We start from the raw sequence: 22,755 nt of genomic DNA on the forward strand, positions 1-22,755 counted from the left end.
GAACAGAAATCACAAACCAACAAGACTATCAATCCTTTGGTATGCTAGAAAGTGCCGCCCTCGAGGGGATGGGTGTATACATACGTAATGAACGCGATGCACACCCTCTAGGGGATGGACACGCTTGAAGCTCTGATTTGGCGGGGGAGGCAAGGGCAATATACGTAACCTAAACTTCTGTAGCCACATAATATGCTAAAATAAAAAAAAAAAAAAGAAAAAAGAAAATGCCCCCCCCCAAAAGATATCTATGTTCTAGTCCCTGGAAACTGTGAATGTCACCTTATGTGGCAAAAAGGGAAGGAGCTTTGCAGATATGATTAAGTTTTTACTACGAAAAAATTCTGGTAATACTTGACCCTTATTCCCACATAGCAAAAATCAACTAGGCTGGGCATGTGTGTTTTGCAGTTTTCCACAGGTCCCACCATCTCCCGTCATATCTCACCCAGCCTGTTTCACTCACTGGCATTACTTATCTGGCCTAGGTAAGCATTTGCATCTGTCATCCCTGAACTAAATGAATACTTGCTTATTGCTTATATAATGCAAAATGTAAAATCCACATAATAAACTTTTGTCCCACAAAATAAAAAATATTTTACATATTAAAAATACTTCTCAATAGAGAATGCACCTGTGAATTTGCCAGGATTCCTTAAGAGAATCCTCCTTTCTCCCTCTTTACATAGACCAGGGCTGTCCAACAGAAATTTCTGTTATGGCAGTGTTCTATATTTGCGTTGTGGCTATTGAGCACTTGAAATGTGGCTAGTGCAACTCAGGAACTGGATTTTTAATTTAATTTAAAGTTCTTAGTTAAGAATATTATTCCTACTATTCCTCTCCTACTTCTCTGAACTTCTTTCTCATTCTCCTTCACTGCTTCCATCTCTTCAGCTAGCTCCTTAAATAGTGGTATTCCCCAGAATTCTACCATTTCTCCCCATTCCCGTATGATTTATCCTATACAATGGATTCAGCTATAATCTACATAATCCCTACTAATTCTGTCATCTCTAGCTCTAGACCTGTACTTGCAAATGCCTATTTCTCCCACAGACATGGCTGAAAACGAACAACTCCTCTGTATGAAATGGCCTCTTTTCTTACAATCCTTATCTCAAATAAAGGCATTATTAGCCACTCAGTTTTTCAAGCTATAAACCTGGTTATTATCCTTGACTCCTCACCTCCCCCTCTTTCACCCTAGAAATGTCCACTCTTACATCTAGAATTTGCTTTCAATACTCTAGAAGAGAGTGTATTGGAAAGAGAGAAAACATCACTGACAAAATCTTGACAACAGATGAAACTGGGTGATGGGTACATGAGGGTCACTGTACTATTCTATCTACTTTGCTTAAAAGTTTCTATAATAAAATTTTTTAAAATAAACTCAAGATTTCCTCTTGTCCACTCTTTCTCTCTCATCACTTTAGTTCACTCATTAGGGTTTAACGTGGATTACTGAACAAGCCTCAACCAACTGGTCTTCCTGCCATCAGTCCCCTTTCTACTCTAATCCCATTTCATAACTCAACTCCCCTGCTATCTTACTTGATGACCTTGCTGTTCTCAAACACCTCTGCTAGCTCTGTTCAAAATCTATGGGACAAAGTCCAAGCTCTAGCATGGTACCTGAACCCCTTCAAAATCTTGCTACAATCTACTCTTCCAGTTGTCACCGTCTAATTCCAACCACACTGATCTATGCACTGGTCCTCCAAATTTTCTTAACTAATCTCCACCTGGGTCAATTATTCTTCTCTGAGGAGCCTTTCCTGGCTCTGCCTAGCAGTTAATCACTTCCTATTGTACCTTTTTCTGTGCCATTATTTTGGTACTCACCATGCTGCACTATAATTTTCTTTCCTTTTCTTTTTTTGAGACAGAGTCTTGATCTGTCACCCTGGGTAGAGGTGCAGTGGCATCACCATAGCTCACTGCAAACTCAATCTTCTGGGCTCAAGTGATCCTCCTCCCTCAGCCTCCCCAGTAGCTGGGACTATAGGTGTCCACCACCACATCCAGCTAATTTTTTCAATTTTTAGTAGAGATGGGATCTTGCTTTTGCTCTGCCTGTTCTCCAACTCCTGAGCTCAAGCTCAGCCTCCCAGAGTGCTAGGATTACAGGCATGCACCACTGTGCCTGGCCCCTGTAATTTTCAATAAAGGTCTGTATAAATGAATCTCCATTTTAACACTACCATTATATATTTTATAATAATTTCCAGAAAAATGGAAACTGCCAGAGTAACGAATCTAGAGACAACCCAATACCTAAAGAGTACCTTCAGGATAGGCGTGGTGGCTCACGCCTGTAATCCTAGCACTCTGGGAGGCCAAGGCGGGTGGATCTTTTGAGCTCAGGAGTTCGAGACCAGCCTGAGCAAGAGCGAGACCCCATCTCTACTTAAAAAAAAAATAAATAAATTATATGGACAACTAAAATATATATAGAAAAAATTAGCCGGGCACGGCGGCGCATGCCTGTAGTCCCAGCTACTCAGGAGGCTGAGGCAGGAGGATTGCTTGAGCCCAGGGGTTTGAGGTTGCTTGAGCTAGGCTGATGCCATGGCACTCTAGCCCAGGCAACAAAGTGAGACTTTGTCTCAAAAAAAAAAAAAAAAAAGGAGTACCTTCAAAAGAAACAGTGTCAGGATACAAAGTAATATCACAATTTACAGCAGAGGTGAGCAACCTATATGGTAAATGAAGGCCAACTAAGAAAAAAATAGCTTATGGGCCGCATTTTAAAGGCATATATATATTTTTAAGTCAGAATTCAAATGTTGGCAACAGTATTTAAACATTTCTATCTCTAAAGATTTTGGTTTGGGCTAAAATATCAGAAACTTACAAAACTAGCAAATACCATTTTGTTAACCTCAGTAATCTGTCTTTGAATGTCCACGATTATACAAGAAAATAATAACTAATAGCGCATTTCCCATTTTTTAAATAGGAAAAATTATAATGGATCACACTCAATCCCAACACCTCAATCTTTAAATTATAACTTAAATACATAGTAAAATGCCTATATATAAGTATTAGGTTGAACCACATGAAACTGCCATTTTTATAGGCAAAAAATAGTCAAAACACCAGCAGTTTCATGTGGTTCAACCTAACAACAAATCAGTAAATCACGATGTAATTTGCATCCTCACTCACAAACAAAATGGTTAAGAGATAGTTGTTTTGTATGTAGACGCGGCTTTTCCAAAGTGATCTCTTACTTGCTTTTATTCCTTCCCTACAATTTTCCCCAACACTTTCCCAACTTTTCTGGGATTCATTTGTATAACACTAGGGGGGAAAAGGGAGCTAAATATAAAAGGTACTGTGGCAAAATGTTCAGGACAAACATAAGGCCAGACAATGGTCAAACGGTAAGGAGCTCAGACTATGATGCAAACAACAGTGGAGCTGCTATCTACGCCATCAGGCTTTGCAAGGCATCTTGCAGGTGATTTCTGAGGTGCTAACAATTATTAGGAATGTAAATCAAAACTTTTCCCACCCATAATTTTGTTTAAAATGCTGTACTGAATTTTGGGACATAAATCTAATTTTTTCCCCATATAAATATAAGCTGGAAAAATAAAGATGAATTGAGAGAGATATACAGTCTATGAAGTCTGGTAAAAAAAACCAAAACAACAACAACAAAAACAACAAGGGATGTTCTACTGGGGTAAAGAAAGTTTGTCTGGGCTGGGTGAGGTGGCTCATGCCTGTAATCCTAGCACTCTGGGAGGCCGAGGCAGGAGGATTGCTTGAGCTCAGGAGTTGGAGACCAGCCTGAGCAACAGTGAGACCCCGTGTCTACTAAAAAAATAGAAAAAAAATTAGCAGGGCAACTAAAAATAGAAAAAATTAGCCAGGCGTGGTGGCTGAACCTGCAGTCCAAGCTACTCATGAGGCTGAGGCAGGAGGATTGCTTGAGCTGAGGCATTTGAGGTTGCTATGAGCTAGGCTGACACCATAGCGCTCTAGCCTAGGCAACAGAGCAAGGCACTGTCTCAAAAAAAAAAAAAAAAGTTTATCTGTATTCAATTTCAATGCCATGTGACTAAAAACTTTGTTATTAAAATATTTTGAAGCTGCTTAGTCTGTACTTCTCTAACCTTGTAAGTTTCATAATTGGGAAGCGTGGCTCAATACACAGTACCTCCTAATATTTTACTTTTTAGAGCAGTACTTTTCAAGGGGATGGGGTTATTCGAAATCTTGGCACTGGTGAGAGGGAGAATATGAGATCTGAAAATATAGCAGTGTTTGATCTGTCACTTTTTTGTATAGTTATATATGCATTTATATGTTTACATATATAGGTATGCACACACACACATACACATGCATTTAATTCAGACTCAAGGAGGGCACGAAAAGCCTGGGTTGAGAAACACTGCTTTAAAATAAGAATGCTGGGGGGGGGGGGGGCCAGGTGCAGAGGCTCATGCCTATAATCCCGGCACTTTGGGAGGCTGAGATGCGAGGACCACTCGAGGACAGGAGTTTGAGACCAGACAGGGCAAAACAGCAAGACCCTGTCTCTACAAAAAATAAAATAGCTGGGTGTGGTGGCGTATGCCCGTAGTCCTAGCTACTAGTGAGGCTGAGAAAGGAAGATCTCCTGAACCCAAGAGTACGAGGTTACAGTGAACCACAATCATGCCACCGTACTCTAGCCTGGGTGTCAGAGCAAGACTCTGTCTCAAAAAAAAAAAAAAATCAACTGGTACTGTAGAGTGCCTGGCTCACCGTTGCTTAATAAACCTTAACAAATAAATAAAATATTTTTTCAATTGCAAAAGAGGCAAATGGTAAGTACATCTCAGGTCATTTATTAGGGAAATTTCTGACTCAATAGTAAGCCATTCGTTTCTTCTAGACACCATCCCTCACAGAAAGACTGAGTGTTTACTATAGGTGGGCACTGTTCTAAGTGTTTTACATCTATTAACTAATTAATTCCTTAGAGCCCTAGAAGCTAAGTGGAATTATTATCTCCATTTTACAGATGAAGAAAGTTTTCATATTCTCATACTTGGTGTAAAGCAAGGACTCAAACCCAGGAAATCTGGCTTCAATACACAATACCACTTCTACATTTATTTCCAATCTGTCTCTACCAGTCCATTTCTCTGGAGCTCCCTATCCGTATGCTCCGTCCTCAAAAGCAACCAAGCAGTGCTCACATCTACCTGATAGGCAAATCCAAACAATTACTCCTCCCCTCCTTTGCTAGACATATCCAGCACAGGATCGGCAAGCAGAAAGGGGGAGGGGCACTAAAATAGCCAGGCTGAATTTGGTCCACTAGCACCTCAGTTTCAGGTTAACTTGTGCAATTCCTGAAATTAGATTTCAAAGCTAGGTGCTCTCCAATTTTTAACACACACGCATGTGCACGCACACACACATACAGCTTGCGTACTTACATTAAAAGAACTATTTCTTTCTTTTTTTTTTTTTTTTTTGAGACAGAGTCTCACTCTGTTGCCCGGGCTAGAGTCAGTGCCATGGCGTCAGCCCAGCTCACAGCAACCTCAAACTCCTGGGCTTAAGCAATCCTCCTGCCTCAGCCTCCTGAGTAGCTGGGACTACAGGCATGCACCACTATGCCCAGCTAATTTTTTCTCTATACATTTTTAGTTGTCCAGATAATTTCTTTCTATTTTTAGTAGAGATGGGGTCTCACTCTTGCTCAGGCTGGTCTCTAACTCCTGAGCTCAAAGGATCCTCCTGCCTCGGCCTCCCAGAGTGCTAGGATTACAGGCGTGAGCCACCTCGCCTGGCCTAAAAGAACCATTTCAATAGTTACCCAAGAGTATAAACTGAAAAACAAGTCTTTATCCCTAATGTTATAATTATATATTATGTTTATAATTATGGTTAGCACTGTAACTTTAAATTTATATCTCTATTTTCTGATTTATCAACTTTAGACTACATTTATCTTTTGAGTCCCAAGTATGGAAGATGAGGAGCATACTTACCTTTTCATTAATCTTTTCTTCCCTTGTCATCAACCCATTTTTGTTATACTATTTTTCCACTGTCAAAGCTAACAACTTGCACTCTATTATTCTTATATGATTTGTCTTTGGAAGATTCTAAAGTGTATAAACTAATAAACAGCATTTATAATATTATGATTATGTACATATATTTTACTGAAGAACATGGAGGGACCCATAGAAAGGGAAACATTCCATGTAGACTACCACTGGTAGTTTAGAGAGCTACTAATCTAAGAGACCACAAAAATGAGCCAAAGAATCAAACAAGCGCCTAATGACATTTACTGAGCATTTACTATGTGGCAGACATGTGCTAAGCACTGTACATACATTGCCTTATTTAATTCTCAAAACCATATAAGGAAGAATTATATTAGCCCAACTTTGCAAGTAGTAATGAAGGCTAAGGTTGCACACCTGGGCAAGTGCCTGGGTCCGCTGGTATGGAGCAGAGCAGAGAAGTGAATCCAGTTAAAGCGCCAGGGCCTCAACTCTTCACCACTATAATGCTGGCTCATACTAACTATTCTTTCACTTTCCTTTTCCTGACAATGTCTAATTAATGCCCTGAATAATGGAAGGAGTGTGTTATTTACAGAGATTAAAATTATTCTGTCTAGATATTAAACTTGTTTTGAACTATATGTTCTCTACCAAATGTTTTTAAACTATTAAAATGACACTATATTCAGTCTTTCTACTCACCAAATTCAGGAAACATTAAAGACTATGCTTTATGGCTAGATTTTACAACACAGTATATAGAAGTATAGGTGTAGGTCTCTGTGTGACTTTTCCTGTTCAAATATTAAAAACTACAAAGTAGAACACTCAAAGCAATAGTCCAATATAGCAAAATTCTTTAAAACTCAGGAATGAAACACTAAAAATGAAAATTCCTTGAGGATACAGTTATCTCTTTGTTCTATTTTGATTATATTTTTCAAATTGATGATAAGTTACAGGATTATCGAATTACCAGTATGATGTTGATTCTTCTACATTATATACAGTATGTAGCTATACAGTGAACTAGTTTCATTCCAAGTTACCTTTAACTGCATTTCTAAAATTTATAGGTGAAGAGAATCTCATTGACAGGCCAACTCTCTCATGATTTCCAAGCATAGATGATTACATTACTGGCCTCGCCGAGGGTCTGAGATACTAAATTCATTCAAAAATGAAACTATCATGGACCAGATGTAAATAAGGCTCTCCTGACACTAAATTCTCTATGGCAAGAAGTCAAGGGTCTGGCTTATAATCATAACCTAAATCTTGACACCATCTCACTTCAGCAAAATATAACTGCTATACTGAGTAACTTGTTGTGTTTCTTCCTACTAAAGCTGTTCCTTAACAACTAGTACACAGCACCTCAATTACAATTCAGAGCCAGCATTTAAACTATAGGAGCATTCAAATAGCTGTGGGTTAAAAGGGGATGCCAGTTTCAAGAACAGCTCTAGAATGGGTGGTTCTCAATTCTATCTACCAGTTTTCCAAAGATGTCTTGAATTCTGTAGATACGTGTACATTGGCACTTCTCATTTTTCTTTTTATGTTTGTTTACGTATCTGTCACTCCCTTTAAGGTGTGAACTTCAGTATGGGAGAGGGTGTGACATTCATGTTTGTATCTCCTAGGACCAGCAGTGTCTGGCATATAGTAGGCTCTGAATGCCTGTGTGTAATGGACAAGGAAGTCCATACTGCAAAGGAAAAAGGAGAGGGGGCATTTTAGTTGGGAGGTTAAGGAATCAATTACCCTTTAGAGAAGAACAGACCTTGGGACAACCCAGAACAGAATGCAACAACTGAAGGGGCCTCAGGAAGCCGGAGTCAGGCATTATAGCCCTATCTTCCTAACTATTGTGTGCAGGCAGTACGGCCGCTCGCCCTGAAGAGAGCCAGGACTTCAGCCTTCAGGTCCCCGATCCCTACCTCCAGGGAAGGGTGGGAGCACCATGGGACGCAACCCAGCTCCGGCCCTGCTTCAGCCCCAGACTAAACTCCGGCCGCATCTGCATGCTCCAGGCCGTACCATGACAGGGCAATTCAGGTGGACCGTAGACGGACGTGGGTCACTCACCTACTTGGTAGAGCCGGCCCTCGGGTGAAAAAATGGTAATATGGCGATCAAAACCGGCGCTGGAACCACGGGACATATTGGTGCACCCACTACTTCAAGCACAGTATCTGGGCCCCGTAGCACCCGCACAAGGCGTACAAACCCCTCCCGGAAGTTGCAGCGACTGCTTCCGGGGCACTGGCCGGGTTTCTTCCGCTCTCGCACGCCAAATTCACGGCTCTCTAGCCTCTTTGAGTGCTGAGCAATGTTCGAGGCCCCGCCCCTGAGGGGAGCCCAGGAGCGAGGGCGGATGTCTTCGCTGTGCGCCTGCGCCAGGCTACAGCTTGCTTATACCCGGGGAAACAGGCCGTGGCGGTTTAGGGCTGTCATCGGGAGAGTGAATTGCCTGGAGCTAGGAGGAAAAGGCTTCCCGGGGGCCCAGAGTAGTGATTTGCCTATCAATGTGACCTAAATAGACCGTCTCTCGTTAGTTGGGAAACATTTTCCTTTGGCCAGCAGCTCCGACAATTTTACTCTTAAAGGTTGAACTGAGGTTAAAATATGGGTGATAGGGGAAACCCGAGGTTAAGCGGCTTTGATTGATAAGTAAGAGCCAAAGGGGTGGGGCTTATAGCAAGCTAGTGTTGGACGGATTAATGAGAGTAATCCAAGCAGGGGAGGTAGCTCCGGGAGACCAGCAGGTGGCTTTTCTTTTCTTTTCTTTCTTTTTTTTTTTTTTGAGACAGAGTGTCACTCTGTTGCCCTGGCTAGAGTGAGTGCCGTGGCGTCAGCCTAGCTCACAGCAACCTCAAACTCCTGGGCTCGAGCAATCCTTCTGCCTCAGCCTCCTAAGTAGCTGGGACTACAGGCATGTGCCACCATGCCTGGCTAATTTTTCCTATATATATTTTTAGTTGTCCAGCTAATTTCTTTCTATTTTTAGTAGAGACAGGGTCTCGCTCTTGCTCAGGCTGGTTTCAAACTCCTGAGCTCAAACGACCCACCTGCCTCGGCCTCCCAGAGTGCTAGGATTACAGGCGTGAGCCACCACGCCCAGCCTAATAGGTAACTGTTAAATTGAACAAAAAACTGTAGAAAGAAAGGGAATAACTGAGGAATGTTTTCGTAGCTGCAAGCCTTTGCTTCCCATATAGACATAGCTCTGAATGTTCACTGCCTTGCGGTAATGAGATATTTCAAATCACACACAATGCAGGCTGTGAGAATTATTTCATACATTCAAACAAATCTTGACCCCCTCTTGAGGTTGCATTTAAGGTGGGCCCTGCAAGAGGGCATGGGATTTAGGATGGTGTGTATGATATATATTATTTTTATTTTTATTTTTTGAGACAGATTCTCGCTCTGTTGCCTGGGCTAGGGTGCCATTGCCTCAGTTTAGCTCACAGCAACCTTAAACTCCTGGGCTCAAGCGATCCTCCTGCCTCTGCCTCCTGAATAGCTGGGACTACAGGCGTGCACCACCACACCCAGCTATTTTTTTCTAATTTTAGTTGCCCAGATAATTTATTTCTATTTTCAGTAGAGATGGGGTCTCACTCTTGCTGAGGCTGGTCTTGAACTCCTAATCTCAAGCCATCCTCCCTCCTCGGCCCCCCAGAGTGCTAGGATTACAGATGTGAGCCACCACGCCCGGCCCTAGGATGGTATATACATTTTAATATTCTTAAGGATACTTCCTGGAAGGAATCAATTTAATTTTCCATACGAGCATAAATTGAAAGCTAGAATTAGAACCTCAGGCTCCTTGAGGGCTGTGGCCACATTTGCTTTGCTCACCAGTGTATCCTCAATACCAAATGGTTCCTAACATGAAATAAGCACTCAGATCATTCACTTAAAGTGCATTCTCACTATTTGGGTTTCCTATTATGTTGGATTGTTTTTCTTTATTAGAAAAGATTTGTGGCTGGGTTTGGTGACTCATGTCTGTAATCCTAGCAGACTCACTTCTGTAATCCTAGCACTTTGGGAGGTCGAGATAGGAAGATTGCTTGAGGCCTGGAGCTTGAGACCAGCCTGAGCAACATAGCAAGACCCTGTCTCTAAAAAAAAAAAAAAAAAAAAGCCAGGCGTGGTGGGATGTGCCTATAGTCCCAGCTACTCAGGAGGTTGAGGCAGGAGGATCATTTGAGCCTAGGAGTTTGAGGTTGCAGTGAGCTCTGATGACACCACTGCACTCTAGCCTGGGCAACAGATACCCCGTCTCAAAAAAAAAAAAAAAGTTTGTGATTAAACAAGAAATCCAAATCTCAATCCCCCAAAAGGTCAGAGAGTTTACATTAGAATTTGAGATTTTTCCACACAAGCAAATGAATTCCTCTGGGAAATCTTTCAGAAAGACAAAACCCTTGCTGATTCCATTATAATGGGAAATCCCCAGGCAGCAGACTTCATGAATATATGCCATTGGGTGCCAGGCAGCAACTAAACTACTCACCCAGATGGACTTTCCCCTGAGTTGGGGAGCTTTCACCAAAGTCTGGGTACCAACACTCCCGTAGCTTTAACACAAGCCTGTGGGGCAGAATTGCTATGTCTGTGTGGAAACTTTGATCTTCCTCTCTGTGGGGCCACCAAGTTAGACTTTTTGAAATGACTTTCTGGTTTTTTGAAAAGTTTTAGAAATGACTTGACATCTCGTGAGTCTTGGAAAATCTCCTGGGGGCCTCCGTTTGGCAAGGCCCACATTCTCCCCTGGGGGTGGAGGTAGGTGGAAGGTAGGGGTTACCCACAAGGCAAAGGTATAAAGTGGCAGCGTAGATTCCCAGTGACTGAAAACATCCTGCATCACATGGCGTTTAAAGGCAAGATAAGACTTTAGCCCTTAGCTTAAGATGCTCTGTTGGCAGTTTCAGTGAGGCAGGGAATAGAAAAATGAAGCCTGTGTTTCTTTTCCATATGGTATCAGCAGGTGTTGAAACACAATGCTCTGTGAATTGGCCACTGGTAATAGAGTGTCTCAGGACAGTTGGGATTTCCTGATGTTAAGAGGCCCCAAAGGGCAGCTTTGGCAAGGACAGAGCTAGGCATATGGCAGCTCTGGGAAACAATGAGAGGGAGGTAGGGCTCTGCCCAGCTCTCTGGCCAGACATTCACCAGTCCAGAGCTTCCTCAGAGGACTTGCTGAGGGCTAGAACCTGGTTCTATGTGTATCTTTCCTTATTTTTTTATTTTTTATTTTTTTTGAGACAGGGTCTTGCTCTGTTGCCCGGGCTAGAGTGCAGTGGCCTCACTTTTGGGCTCAAGTGATCCTCCTGCCTCAGCCTCCCAAGTAGCTGGGACTAGTAGGCATGCCAGCATGCCTGGCTAATTGTTCTGTTTTTTGTAGAGATGGGGTCTCACTATGTTGCTCAGGCTGGTCTTGAACTCCTGGCCTCAAGTGATCCTCCCACCTTGACCTCCCAGAGTGCTGGGATTAAAGGTGTGAGCCATCCAGCCCGGCACCTTCTTCTTTTTTTTTTTTTTCTCAGACCAATCTCAGTCTTGTATTTCTTCCTGCACCCTAGTAGCGATGGTTGGCTACGGAGGACTTCAGTCATTTTGGATGAGTCTTGGGGAAGGGGAAGGTGATTTCTCTATATTCTAGTTATATCATTTATGGGTAAAGAAAAGGGACAATGGGGCACCAAATGTGGGATGCAGTATGACTCCTGTGACTTACATGAGGCAAATTGGTTATGCTTTTACTCGTAAGCCCTTCAAACCCCTTAACTGATCAAATTCCAATAAAGCAACAATCCTCAGCCCCCTTGTCCATAACATCTAGTGTGGACATCGAGTAGGATGTTCCTAACATCACCCTCCAGTACCAGTGGTGGGTGCAATACAGTTTCTCTGTCAACATAGCAGTCACACAGCTCTCATTATTTCGCTTCTGTGCCACCCACTTCCTTACTAGTCAAAATAATTCTGTGCCTAGATTCTATCAGCCATTCTCCTGAATGATAAATGTTGTCCTTTGGTTTGAGAGGGAATAAACTTGTATCAGCTCAACCCAAAAGACATTTAAATACAATTATCCATTAACCTTTCTATGGAGCCAAAATCTTTAGGTTTTCATCTCACCCTTCATTTTTAGCTAAAACAACTTCATTATTATCCTCTTAAAACTTTTGATGTTTCTTTTGGTTTTTCCAAACTCTTCTTAAATGAAGACCCAATGTTCAGCTGATCTCTTGTTTCTGGAAGACAAGCACTTTGAGAAACACTGAGAATTCTCATGGGTCTCCCCAGAATGCTGGAAGAGGAAATGGAAGACCCCAGCTGGCTTGGGCTTAACCATTGGTGGTTTTTAACACACAACTTCCCCTTAGGCATGATAACACAGGAAATTCTTCACAGCTTGAGAAACAGCAAATGTCCCAGTGAAAAATAATATGGGGAAGAGAGAGGAAAGGTCCTGAGCTTTGATCATGCTGAGGCTGTGCCATGAGTGTCAGACGCACTGGGTTTGAATCTGAAGCCTTGCCACAGGCTATCTGGTGATCCTGACTTCAGTTTCTTCTTTTCTCAAACAGGTGAGCATGCAGTACCCACTTTAAAGGCACAGAGTAAAATATATTAACCACTACAGTGAAAATAACCCACCTGCGAGTAGACTTGAACTCAGCTTCTCTTTGTGTAAGTAGGAGCTCGGGTGAATAAGGCCTGGATTTTGGTTCATTTGTTTTGATCTATTCCTAGTAAAGAATAAAAGCAAGTACATACTGCATGGATGGGCCTGCCCTGTACACTGCTATTATTCAGAAGTGAAACTTAGTCTGTCCTCTTAATTTGGAAAGCAGCCAATTCTTTTATCTACCCTGTCCACACACATGCAGCCTCACCGTGAATGTAGATGGGGGATAGGAATCAATCAGTTCACTGAGGTTTTCCTATCCATGGTGTTTCCCTCCATGTTGTAATCTTTATGAATCTTATTTAGACTTTATTCACTCTTTTCTCTGTGCCCCCCAGCTCCCTGATCAGGTGGCGAAAGGGAGGTGCAGGGGTTGGCCAGGCACCGAGAGAGTGAGTCAAGAGCAGAGAGGAAATAAGACTCAACACCCTTCCCTTTAGCCTAGAGACACTTCCTCTTCCTTGAGGTTTCCTAATTGGCTTCCTCTAATTCCTATTTTCTTACCACAAAATTAAGTCATTTCTAATGCTCAGAATGAACCAAGTTCTCTTGGGGTAATTGGAGAGGGGGAGAGAGAGAGAGAACACAAATGAATGAAGTTTCTCATTATTTTAACCAGTATTTTCAGTCACTAATTTAGGTACTAGTTTTTGAGAATATAGTTATTGACGGGAAAGTGAGATATTGCTCCAGTTTTATATTCTACTTGCTTTAAAATGACTCGATGGCCCTCAGCTGGGGTCCCCACACTTCACCCAAAGTGCATTTCACCATAGTGGTGAAACAAACACAGGTTTCAAAAATCAACCACTGACAGCAGATTTAGACATTAAAACATTCCAAAGATAAAAAAACTCTTGGATGATGTCTTTACAAGTGCATAGCAAGTTTTATTCCAGTTACCACACTCTCATGTATATAGCAGATGCTTAATATAGATAAATCTTTAATTCACTTAAGATATGGTATGATTATAGAGGATAGCACTGAGAGATTACCATTCTTTTTTGAGTATCTGTGTGGCATCAGACACCATAGACTAAGTTCCTGCTTAGCCAACTCACATACAAAATACCAAGGAGAAAGAGGGGAATTCACTCAAAGGAGAAGTGGGTATTAGAGGTAAAAATTAACAAGACATTTTCAAACAACTTCTCCAAAGCAATTATTTATTTATTTATTTATTTATTTATTTATTTATTTATTTATTTATTTGAGACAGAGTCTCACTCTGTTGCCTAGGCTAGAGTGCCGTGGTATCAGCCTAGCTCACAGCAACCTCGAACTTCTGGGTTCATGCAATCCTCCTGCCTCTGCCTCCTGAGTACCTGGGACTACAGGCGCACACCACCATACCTGGCTAATTTTTTCTATTTTTAGTAGAAACAGGTCTCACTCTTGCTCAGGCTGCTCTCGAACTCCTGAGCTCAAGCTATCCTCCCACCTTGTCCTCCTAGGGTGCTAGGGTTACAGGTGTGAGCCACCTCACCTGGCCTCCAAAGTAATTTAACAACATTTATTGAGCCACTTCTATGAGCAAGAACCTGGGCTAGCTGCACTGGGAGATACACAGATGAACTAATTGGGGTCCCCACCAGAATTCAGTGGAGAAGATGAAACATGAATGAAAGCAAAGCTAGGCCAAGGCAGTTTGTGATATATAAGGAAGAGTGTAACAAAGCACTGCAGATGAGGAAATGACCTTAGATGTCGATTGCCCAGAAAGAATGTAAGACTGCCTGCTGGAAGAAGTCTATACAAGCTCAGCCTGGAAGGACAGGGAAGATTCTAACAGGTGTGTTAGATATTAGGAGCAGTGTGGGAGGCACCACAATGCAACATGGAGTGAAAGTGGCATGAATAGAGAAGCAGAGGAAGAAAAAAGTACCTGTGCTTAGAGTGAGGACAAGAGGCAATGGACTAGCTTGACTAGGACACAAAAATATTCTAGGGGTACAAATGAAGAGAGGACACCTTGAATGCTAAGCTAAGGAATTTATGCTCCACTTGGAAGGAAATGGGGAGACATTTAACTTTTTTTTTTTTATACAAGGTTTTGCTGTCGCCCTGGGTAGAGTGCAGTGGATCATCATAGCTCATTGCAACCTCCAATTCCTGGGCTCCAGCTATCCTCCTGCCTCAGCCTTCCTAGTACCTGGGACTACAGGCAGGTAGCACCATTCCCGGCTAATTTTTGTATTTTTTTGCAGAGATGGGATCTTGCTCTTGCTTAGGCTGGTCTTGAACTCCTGGCTTCAAGCAATCTTCCTGCCCCAGCCTCCCAAAGTACTAGGATTAGAGGTGTGACCCACCTCGCCTGGCCAGACATTTAATTTTTTTGAGCAAAGAGGGTGGCATAACAATTATGTTTTGCGCTGGGAGAGGTAGCTCACACCACCACTTTGGCACACAGATCCTAGCACTTTGGGAGGTCCAAATGGAAGGAATGCTTGAGGCCAGGAGTTAGAGACAAGCCTGAGCAAGAGCGAGGTGTGGTGGCGTGGCTGTAGTCTCAGCTGCTTGGGAGGATGAGGCAGGAGGATTGTTTGAGCCCAGGAGTTTGAGGCTACAGTGAGATATGATGGTGCCACTGCACTGTAGCCTGGGTGACACAGCAAAGACACTGTCTTGAGAAAAGAAAAAGTAATACATTATTCATAGCAGGACCATTTGTAATAGGCAAAAGGTGGAAGCTATCCAATGTCCATCAACAATAGAATGGATAAATTGTGGTAAAGTCACACTATAGAACATTATATAGTAATGAAATGAATGAAATACATACAACTACATGCAACAATATGGATGAACCTTACATGTTGAATGAAAGAAGTTAGACACAAAAGAGCGCATCCTGAATGATTCCATTTATGTACAGTACAAAACACACAAAATGAATCTATACCATTAGAAGACTAGATAGTGGTTACCTTTGTGGGGGTACGAAATGATGAAAGGGGGCCTAAGGGAGCTTCTGAGTGTGATGAACAGATTGATACAACTTGATTTTTGTTCTCCACTCTTCCTTTGATTTTTCCTTCCTTTAGATGAAAACTCTGGCAGATCCCATTACTTCTCTATTCCTCTTAGATAATACACAGTACTAAGAGCACTTTAACAAATGCACACACAATTCTGAAATTAGAATATCCACTTGTGTAACAATGAAAATGCCAAACAGTGTTGTATCATTTCTACTCCACCAGCTTAGGTTGGCCTCAGACTGAAGCCTCCAGTGGAAAAGGGCTGGGAGTATGGTTGGCCTTTCCTCTTTAATCACTCCTGGCTCAATTCCTCCCCCATTTGCTGACTGTTATTTTGCTCTAGCAAAGGTAGATGATGAGCAGTGGAGGGTTAGGATGAGGAGGAGAGGTGAGGGTGGGTAGCTTAATGCTTTCTAGGTCCAGCAGATGTTTAAAGCTTGTGTCTCTAGTGAGCCTGGCAGATGGTTAAAGCTGATGCTTCGTCTCTTGGTCACTTTTCTAGGCTCTTCAGTGGTCCCCTGCTAGGCCCATGTATCTTTATATCTAGGTGGCCACTTGCAGCACTTTCCTCAACCCCTGGGCATCCAGAGTTCCCCTCCAACCCAAGACAACTCTAAGGCAGCTCTCTCCCTACCTGTCTGGTCCCTATCTGGCCTTCAGGAAACACGTAGTACAGTCCCACTTCAAGGCAGCAGGCCTCTTTGGCTCCTATTCCAATGCCCCCGGTCAACCCTTCTCTGTCACTCTTTAGATTCCCAGGCAGAGGCAGGCCCCATCTACAGTGGCTTTAGCTTTCTCAGGAACCACCGCTCTGTGTGCTCCATACTGTAGAAGGTGCTCCAAGTCCTCGTATTGAGACATCTTTCCTGGAGTCTTAGGGTCAGAGGGCACCCAAGGAAATCAGAGCATGGCAATGGCTCTCTCCAAAGAAACATCTTTATCATTCTCTTTCCTCTGATTCCTTTATGTCTTTGGCCTGGCTGAGGGGGCCAGGAGTTATGAGACAAATTCCCCTTCATTCTTTTTGCAAATTCCGAGTATGGGTGTTTGCCTCAAACTTACCTGGGAATCTTGGAATCCACTATATTTGTGCCTTAGTAGAAACTGAGGCAGGAAGAGTTCTAGTCTAACACTCTATTATACATATTGTAAAAATTTCAGACTGTGCAGAAGATGAAGAGAAAGTAAAAAGCATACATAATCCCAAAACCCAGAGAGAAACCTATTAAACATTTTGAAATCAATAAACTGTTATTCCTTTCAGACATTTTCCTCCAAGTATTTTCTTTACTTACTTCCTATTAAAAAAATAGGATCATACTAGACATACCATTTTGTAGCTGCTTTTTCATTTATTCCATGCCAACACACAAAGTATCATTTTTTTTTCCTTGAGACAGACTCTCGCTATGTTCCCCCAGGCTAGAGTGCAGTGGCATCATCATAGCTCACTGCAACTTCAAACTCCTGGGCTTAAGCAATCCTCCTGCCTCAGCTTCCCAAGCAGCTGGGACTACAGGTGTGCACCACCACACCTGGCTAATTTTTCTATTTTTAGTAGAGATGAGGTCTCGCTCTTGCTTAGACTGGTTTCGAACTCCCGAGTTCAAGTGACCCTCCTGCCTCGCCCTCCCAGAGTATTAGGATTACAGGTGTCAGCCTCTGTGCCTGGCCACAAAGTATCATTGTAATCACTGCATCATTTAATACTGTTTATTTACTTCTTCCTTCCCTTGTAGTGAACATTTAGTTACTTCCAATTTTATTATTAACATTATCAATAACACTATTTTGAATGAGTGAGTTGTATTCAAGGTGGTTGAGTCCGAGTGTTCAAAGGCTACTCAGGTGAAGATGCTCAGCTGTGAATGTGGACTTGGAAAGAAACCATGGGTAGAGATGGCTCCTTCCTTTTACAAGTTTGCCATGAAACTATCCCTTGGGAAGCACAGTTTTGTCAGGCCAGAAGCCTAGAGGTATTTGTAAGTAGATGGGAAAAAGCCAGTACAAAGAGGTTAACTGAGAGAAGAAGATTCCAATTCAGCAAGAAGGGACAGTATGGAAGCAGGTAGAAAAAGTAACCCAGGAAGGAAAAGGGAGAAAAGATTCAGGATAGGAAAGTTATTGGAAAGGGCAAAGATTGCTAAAGAGGCTTATTAAGATGGCTTTTAATTTCTGGTTAAGTCTCTCCTGAGAGTGAGAATGGTGAGGTTATGACTCAGGACTTAGAATCACGAGTGTTGTTTTATTACTATTTTTAAAAATAATCATGGAGCTCCCATTGAAGCCCTTGCTACTCAAATTAAGGTCTTAGCATTGGCATGACCAGGGATGCCAGACCTGAATCAGAACTGGCATTTTATGTAGGATCCCCAGGTGGTTCTATGCCCATTAAAGTTTGAGAAGTACTGCTGTAGCCCACCCTCTCCACTTAACAGAAAAGGAAATGGAGGTTCCAGGAGATTAGCTATTTTTCAAGCTAAGATTGCAAAGGTTGGGAGAGCTTTCAGGAAATTAATGAGAATTCAATACAAGATACAAGAAAGGACCTTCAAGTGGGAGTGAAGTTCCAACAGTTTATTCTAGCAATACTGAGAAAATGGAATGGTCTGTGGCTACTCAAAATTAGGTTTGGAATTGCAAAGATAGACACAACAGGAGGTAAAAAACGAATGAAAGAATGTGCCCTGCTATGGAAACCATCCCTCATATGAATGCTCTGAGAGGTGGGGTGGGGAGGAAGGCAAGAGAGCCAGATGGGGACAGGCAATAGAGGCCTCCTAGGCGAGGAAGGGACAGGCCTAGGAGCAGCTCAAGGAACTGGTGCTTGGGTTCAAGGAGTGGGGCAGGTAAGGAGGTTGTGGTCAAAATGAGGAACTTTAAAGTTTAAAATCCTGAAACTAGGGCTGTTTTAAGTAGTCAAAAACGTCCAGGTTGGTCATCTCACAGGGGAACAAAAATCACAAGACCAGCCAGGCACGGTGGTGGGTGCCTGTAGTTCCAGCTATGCGGGAGGCTGAGGCAGGAGGATCGCTTAAGCCCAGGAGTTGAAGGCTGCGGTGTGCTATGACTGCACCTGTGAATAACCACTGTATTCCAGCCTGGGCAACATAGTGAGACCCTGTTTCTCTTACAAACAAAAAGCATGAGACCAGAGTTAAGAGATAACGAGACCAGAATGTATATAGAGTTGAAATCTCTGGTGATACTGGCAGTGGCAGTGGGAGAAAAATATATTCTGTTGGCATTTATAAAGCACAAACTGTTCAATACTAATTTCCTCACATAAACTTTCACTGGTGTGTTAATGAACAAAAAGAATCACATGATTTGCTTTAAAAAAATAAAAAGCTTTTTATCTATGTAAAGCAGCCATTCTTCCTTAGACTTTCTCTTCAATAACATAGTCTGACCAGAGTTTATTTCTTTAGGAGTTGGAGATCAGAGGGCCTGACTTGGAAAAGACCCATTTCATCAAGGATTTGACCACTCCTGCCAGAACGGGACTAAGTGCTAAAGGATGTGACCCTTAATTTGAGCCAACAGCTATTATCAGGATGACAGCTTCCTGGAACACAAATTTCCTTCTGAACACAAGCAAGCTTTAAGCAGAAGTTTGTGAGTTTACAGCTATGGAAGTAGTATTTTATGGGATACAGCAAAGCCCTAGCTTAAGCTGGCTGCTTCTTCTTATGAATTTACATCATGAAGATTAGAATACATGAGGCAGAAGTAGTAGAAGACTATAAGAACATTTCCCAGGCGGCTGGCTCCCGAAGATGGCAGAGGGGCAGGTCCTGGTGCTCGATGGCAGAGGCCATCTCCTGGGCCGCTTGGTGGCCATCGTGGCCAAACAGGTACTACTGGGGTGGAAGGTGGTGGTTGTGTGCTGTGAGGGCATCAGCATTTCTGGCAATTTCTATAGAAACAAGTTAAAGTACCTGGCCTTCCTCTGCAAGCAGATGAACACCAACCCATCCTGTGGCCCCTGCCATTTCTGGGCCCCCATTTTCTGGCAGACTGTGGGGGGCATGCTGCCCCACAAGACCAAGTGAGGCCAGGCTGCTCTGGACTGCCTCAAGGTGTTTGATGGGATCCCACCGCCCTATGACAAGAAACAGCAGGTTGGTGGTTCCTACTGCCCTCAAGGTTGTGCATCTGAAGCCTACAATAAAGTCTGCCTACCTGGGGCACCTGGCTCACGAAATTGGCTGAAAGTCCCAGGCAGTGACAGCCACCCTGGAGAAGAGGAAGGAGAAGGCCAAGATCCACTACTGGAAGTAAAACCAGCTCATGAGGCTATGGAAACAGGCCGAAAAGAATGTGGAGAAGAAAACTGACAAATACACAGAGATTCTCAAGACCCATGGACTCCTGGTCTGAGCCCAATACAGACTTTATTCCTCAAAAAAAAAAAAAAAAAAAAAAAAGACTACAAGAGCAAGGAAAAGTTTTCATTTTCTGTCAGGTGAAAAAAAAGTTTACAGAGAATGATCCTTTTTAAAAAAGTGGGTATATATGTACAGAGAAAATAGGCATAGGCATGTATAAAAACAATAGCAATAGATTGCTCAGCTATGGAACAGAGGATAGAAAAAAATGCAGCTTTGGATTCTAGGGCAAGGTCATTGAAAAGAGGAAGAAAATATACGAATGATTTATTTCAAAGAATTAGTAATATGGTACATCTTAAGAACAAATCTGAGTGAGGGACTTACTTTTCCGAAGACTCGCCATAGCCACTTCCATAGAAATCTATTTCAACAGGTGGAGGCTCCATCCCATTCTCCCAGCCTACGACACTACTCTGCTCCAGCAGAGCCACATGGACAGAATTGTCAGGGAATTCCATTGGCACCCTCAGGACACTGACATTCTCTGTTCTGTTGCAGTCATAGAAAGCACAAGAAACCTCTTTTAATAATAGGATTTAAATATTTAGATGTGAACTGTACTTGATACCAAATAATGTTCTAGTCCAGCTGAGAGTGATGAGGCAATCTGACCTTGACTCATTAAAATGAATTAATGTCTGACATACTAGAAATTAAATCCCCTACCAATGATTTCTTAAGTATTTGCTTCTTGGGCTGGATTTTAAATAGCACCAAAGAGATGACTGGGGTAGTCATTTTAATGTGGTTGAAATTAATCTTCCACACCAAATTTCTTGTCAGAAGTTACAAAAAATCTTCACGTGTCACTGCTATTTATAACACATTATCGTGATTATCTTAATAACTCAATTCATTTGATAAGCTATACTTGTAAGGGCACTCTAGTAGCCAAACAAACTATTTTTAGCTGCTATTGGTGACTAGATAATTGTCTTCCTGTTTATTTCAATTCCTAGTTGAAAGCAAGTTATGTATGTAGTAGAGTCGCTGGAAGCACTGGTCAGATCAAATACTGCCAGCAAAGAACAAACTTGAGTTTGTTCAGGGAATTATGAAACAGCATAAAATGGAGATGAGGAAAGAAAATTAGAGATTATTTCACAAATTTATTGTATTTGCTCATCTGTGCTCTTGTCTCTTACATTTTCTTTCATCCCACTATTTTCTATGGCTTCCTCTAGGTAGATATTTGAATGGCACTCCCTATGTTTACACAGTATAGACCAAGCAGACTGCTTGTCATTGGCTGGGACAGGACAGGGAAAAGCTGGTCTTCTCTCCCTTCCTCACCCTTCCACCTGCTTTTTACTAGCTTCCTTCTTACTCTTGCTCCCCTCCTGCTCCCTGTAGCTACTGGGCTATATGGATGCCTCATTTCTCTACTCTGCCATTCTCTCATGTAATTTCCACGTAGGGTTGCCAGACTTAACAAATAAAAATACAGGATATGCAGTTAAATGTGAATTTTGGATAGACAATGAATATTTTTAGTATAAGTATGTCCTTGCAATAATTGGGATATACTTAGACTAAACATTATTTGTTATTTATCTGAAATTCACATTTAACTGGGAGTCCTATATTTTATCTGGAAGCCCTACTCCTTCCTTGTGGGCAACAGGAGGCTTCAGCAGCTGCCTGGCCCCCATTACTGAGAATTCTATCAGCTTAAGCTCTAGTCTTGAAAGAATGGTATTTAGATACCACCATTTCATCACAGTTCCCATACTCCCTGTCATTCCCTTAAGGGCTCCCTTACACATTTTTCATGTTGAATTCTGAATTGATGAAGGATGGGCAAGATACCAGATCTTGACTCCATTTAGCTTTGCACCCAACTGCCTTGATAATTTTGATTTTTAGCAAATGAAGATAAGACTCACTGTGATGGAACAGAATTCAGGTGCCTATATAATACACCTTTCCTTTCGATTCCTGCTTTAGAATGAAGCTAATGGAGAAGAAGAGATCTAATGTTGAATATATATCATACATTTTATAGTACCTTAAGACAGTTAAAAAAAAGTGATAAATCTGCTAGAGGACCAAGGAAGCAGTAATTGTATTTAAGTGCAAACTTGAGAAAAATCAATTTCATATGAAGAACAAGCCACCTAGATGAGGTAGTTCCAAAAGAGCCCTAGAGAATCAACTCGGGCTTTTTCCTTGAGATTTTTCTCTTTACTGAGTCTGAGAACAGCAGGAGGAAAAGATAGTTTAAATTCAGGAGCATGCCAGAGGGAAGCACAAAGTACTTTAGAAGTACTTCCAAGTAGCAGAGTCAATGCCCTTCCAAAGTTTCATTATTCATAACTGACTTTAAAGACACTAACAATCCAGAACACTTTTGTTTTTTCTTTTTTGAGACAGGGTCTCGCTCTGTCACTCTGGCTAGAGTACAGTGGAGTCATCATAGCTCACTGCAACCTCCAAATCCTGGCCTCAAGCGATCCTCCTGCTTTAGCCTCCCAGAGTGGTAGGATTACAGGCTCTTTAAACAATGACTTCTTTTCACTGTGTCTTGGGCCTTGCTTGATAGGTAGCTTTTGTTTCACTCAAGTGATCAGAACACAAACAGGCAGCCTAAGTGTTTGGTACCAGCTGCTTTCCTTCAGAGAATCCCA

The 22,755-nt window shown here is 42.2% G+C and overlaps 1 protein-coding gene and 1 pseudogene across 2 annotated transcripts in view; one reads left to right on the plus strand and one right to left on the minus strand.

Moving 5' to 3' along the window:
- The window catches only part of PSMA6 (proteasome 20S subunit alpha 6), a 21,693-nt gene extending 13,294 nt beyond the window's left edge, over window positions 1-8,399 (minus strand). Inside the window, exon 1 of the mRNA XM_045568642.1 lies at window positions 8,130-8,399. Coding sequence (XP_045424598.1) covers window positions 8,130-8,205 — 76 coding nt within the window. The 5' untranslated portion in view covers window positions 8,206-8,399. The remainder of the gene's footprint in view (window positions 1-8,129) is intronic.
- A 10,955-nt stretch (window positions 8,400-19,354) lies between these two features.
- LOC123650192 lies at window positions 19,355-20,164 on the plus strand (annotated as a pseudogene). The gene has a single exon (XR_006739292.1). The product of XR_006739292.1 is annotated as a 60S ribosomal protein L13a-like (transcript).
- The last annotated feature ends 2,591 nt before the right edge of the window (window positions 20,165-22,755 follow it).

Source organism: Lemur catta, chromosome 1 (genome assembly GCF_020740605.2).
Source record: "Lemur catta isolate mLemCat1 chromosome 1, mLemCat1.pri, whole genome shotgun sequence".
Classification (NCBI taxonomy): Eukaryota; Metazoa; Chordata; class Mammalia; order Primates; family Lemuridae; genus Lemur; species Lemur catta.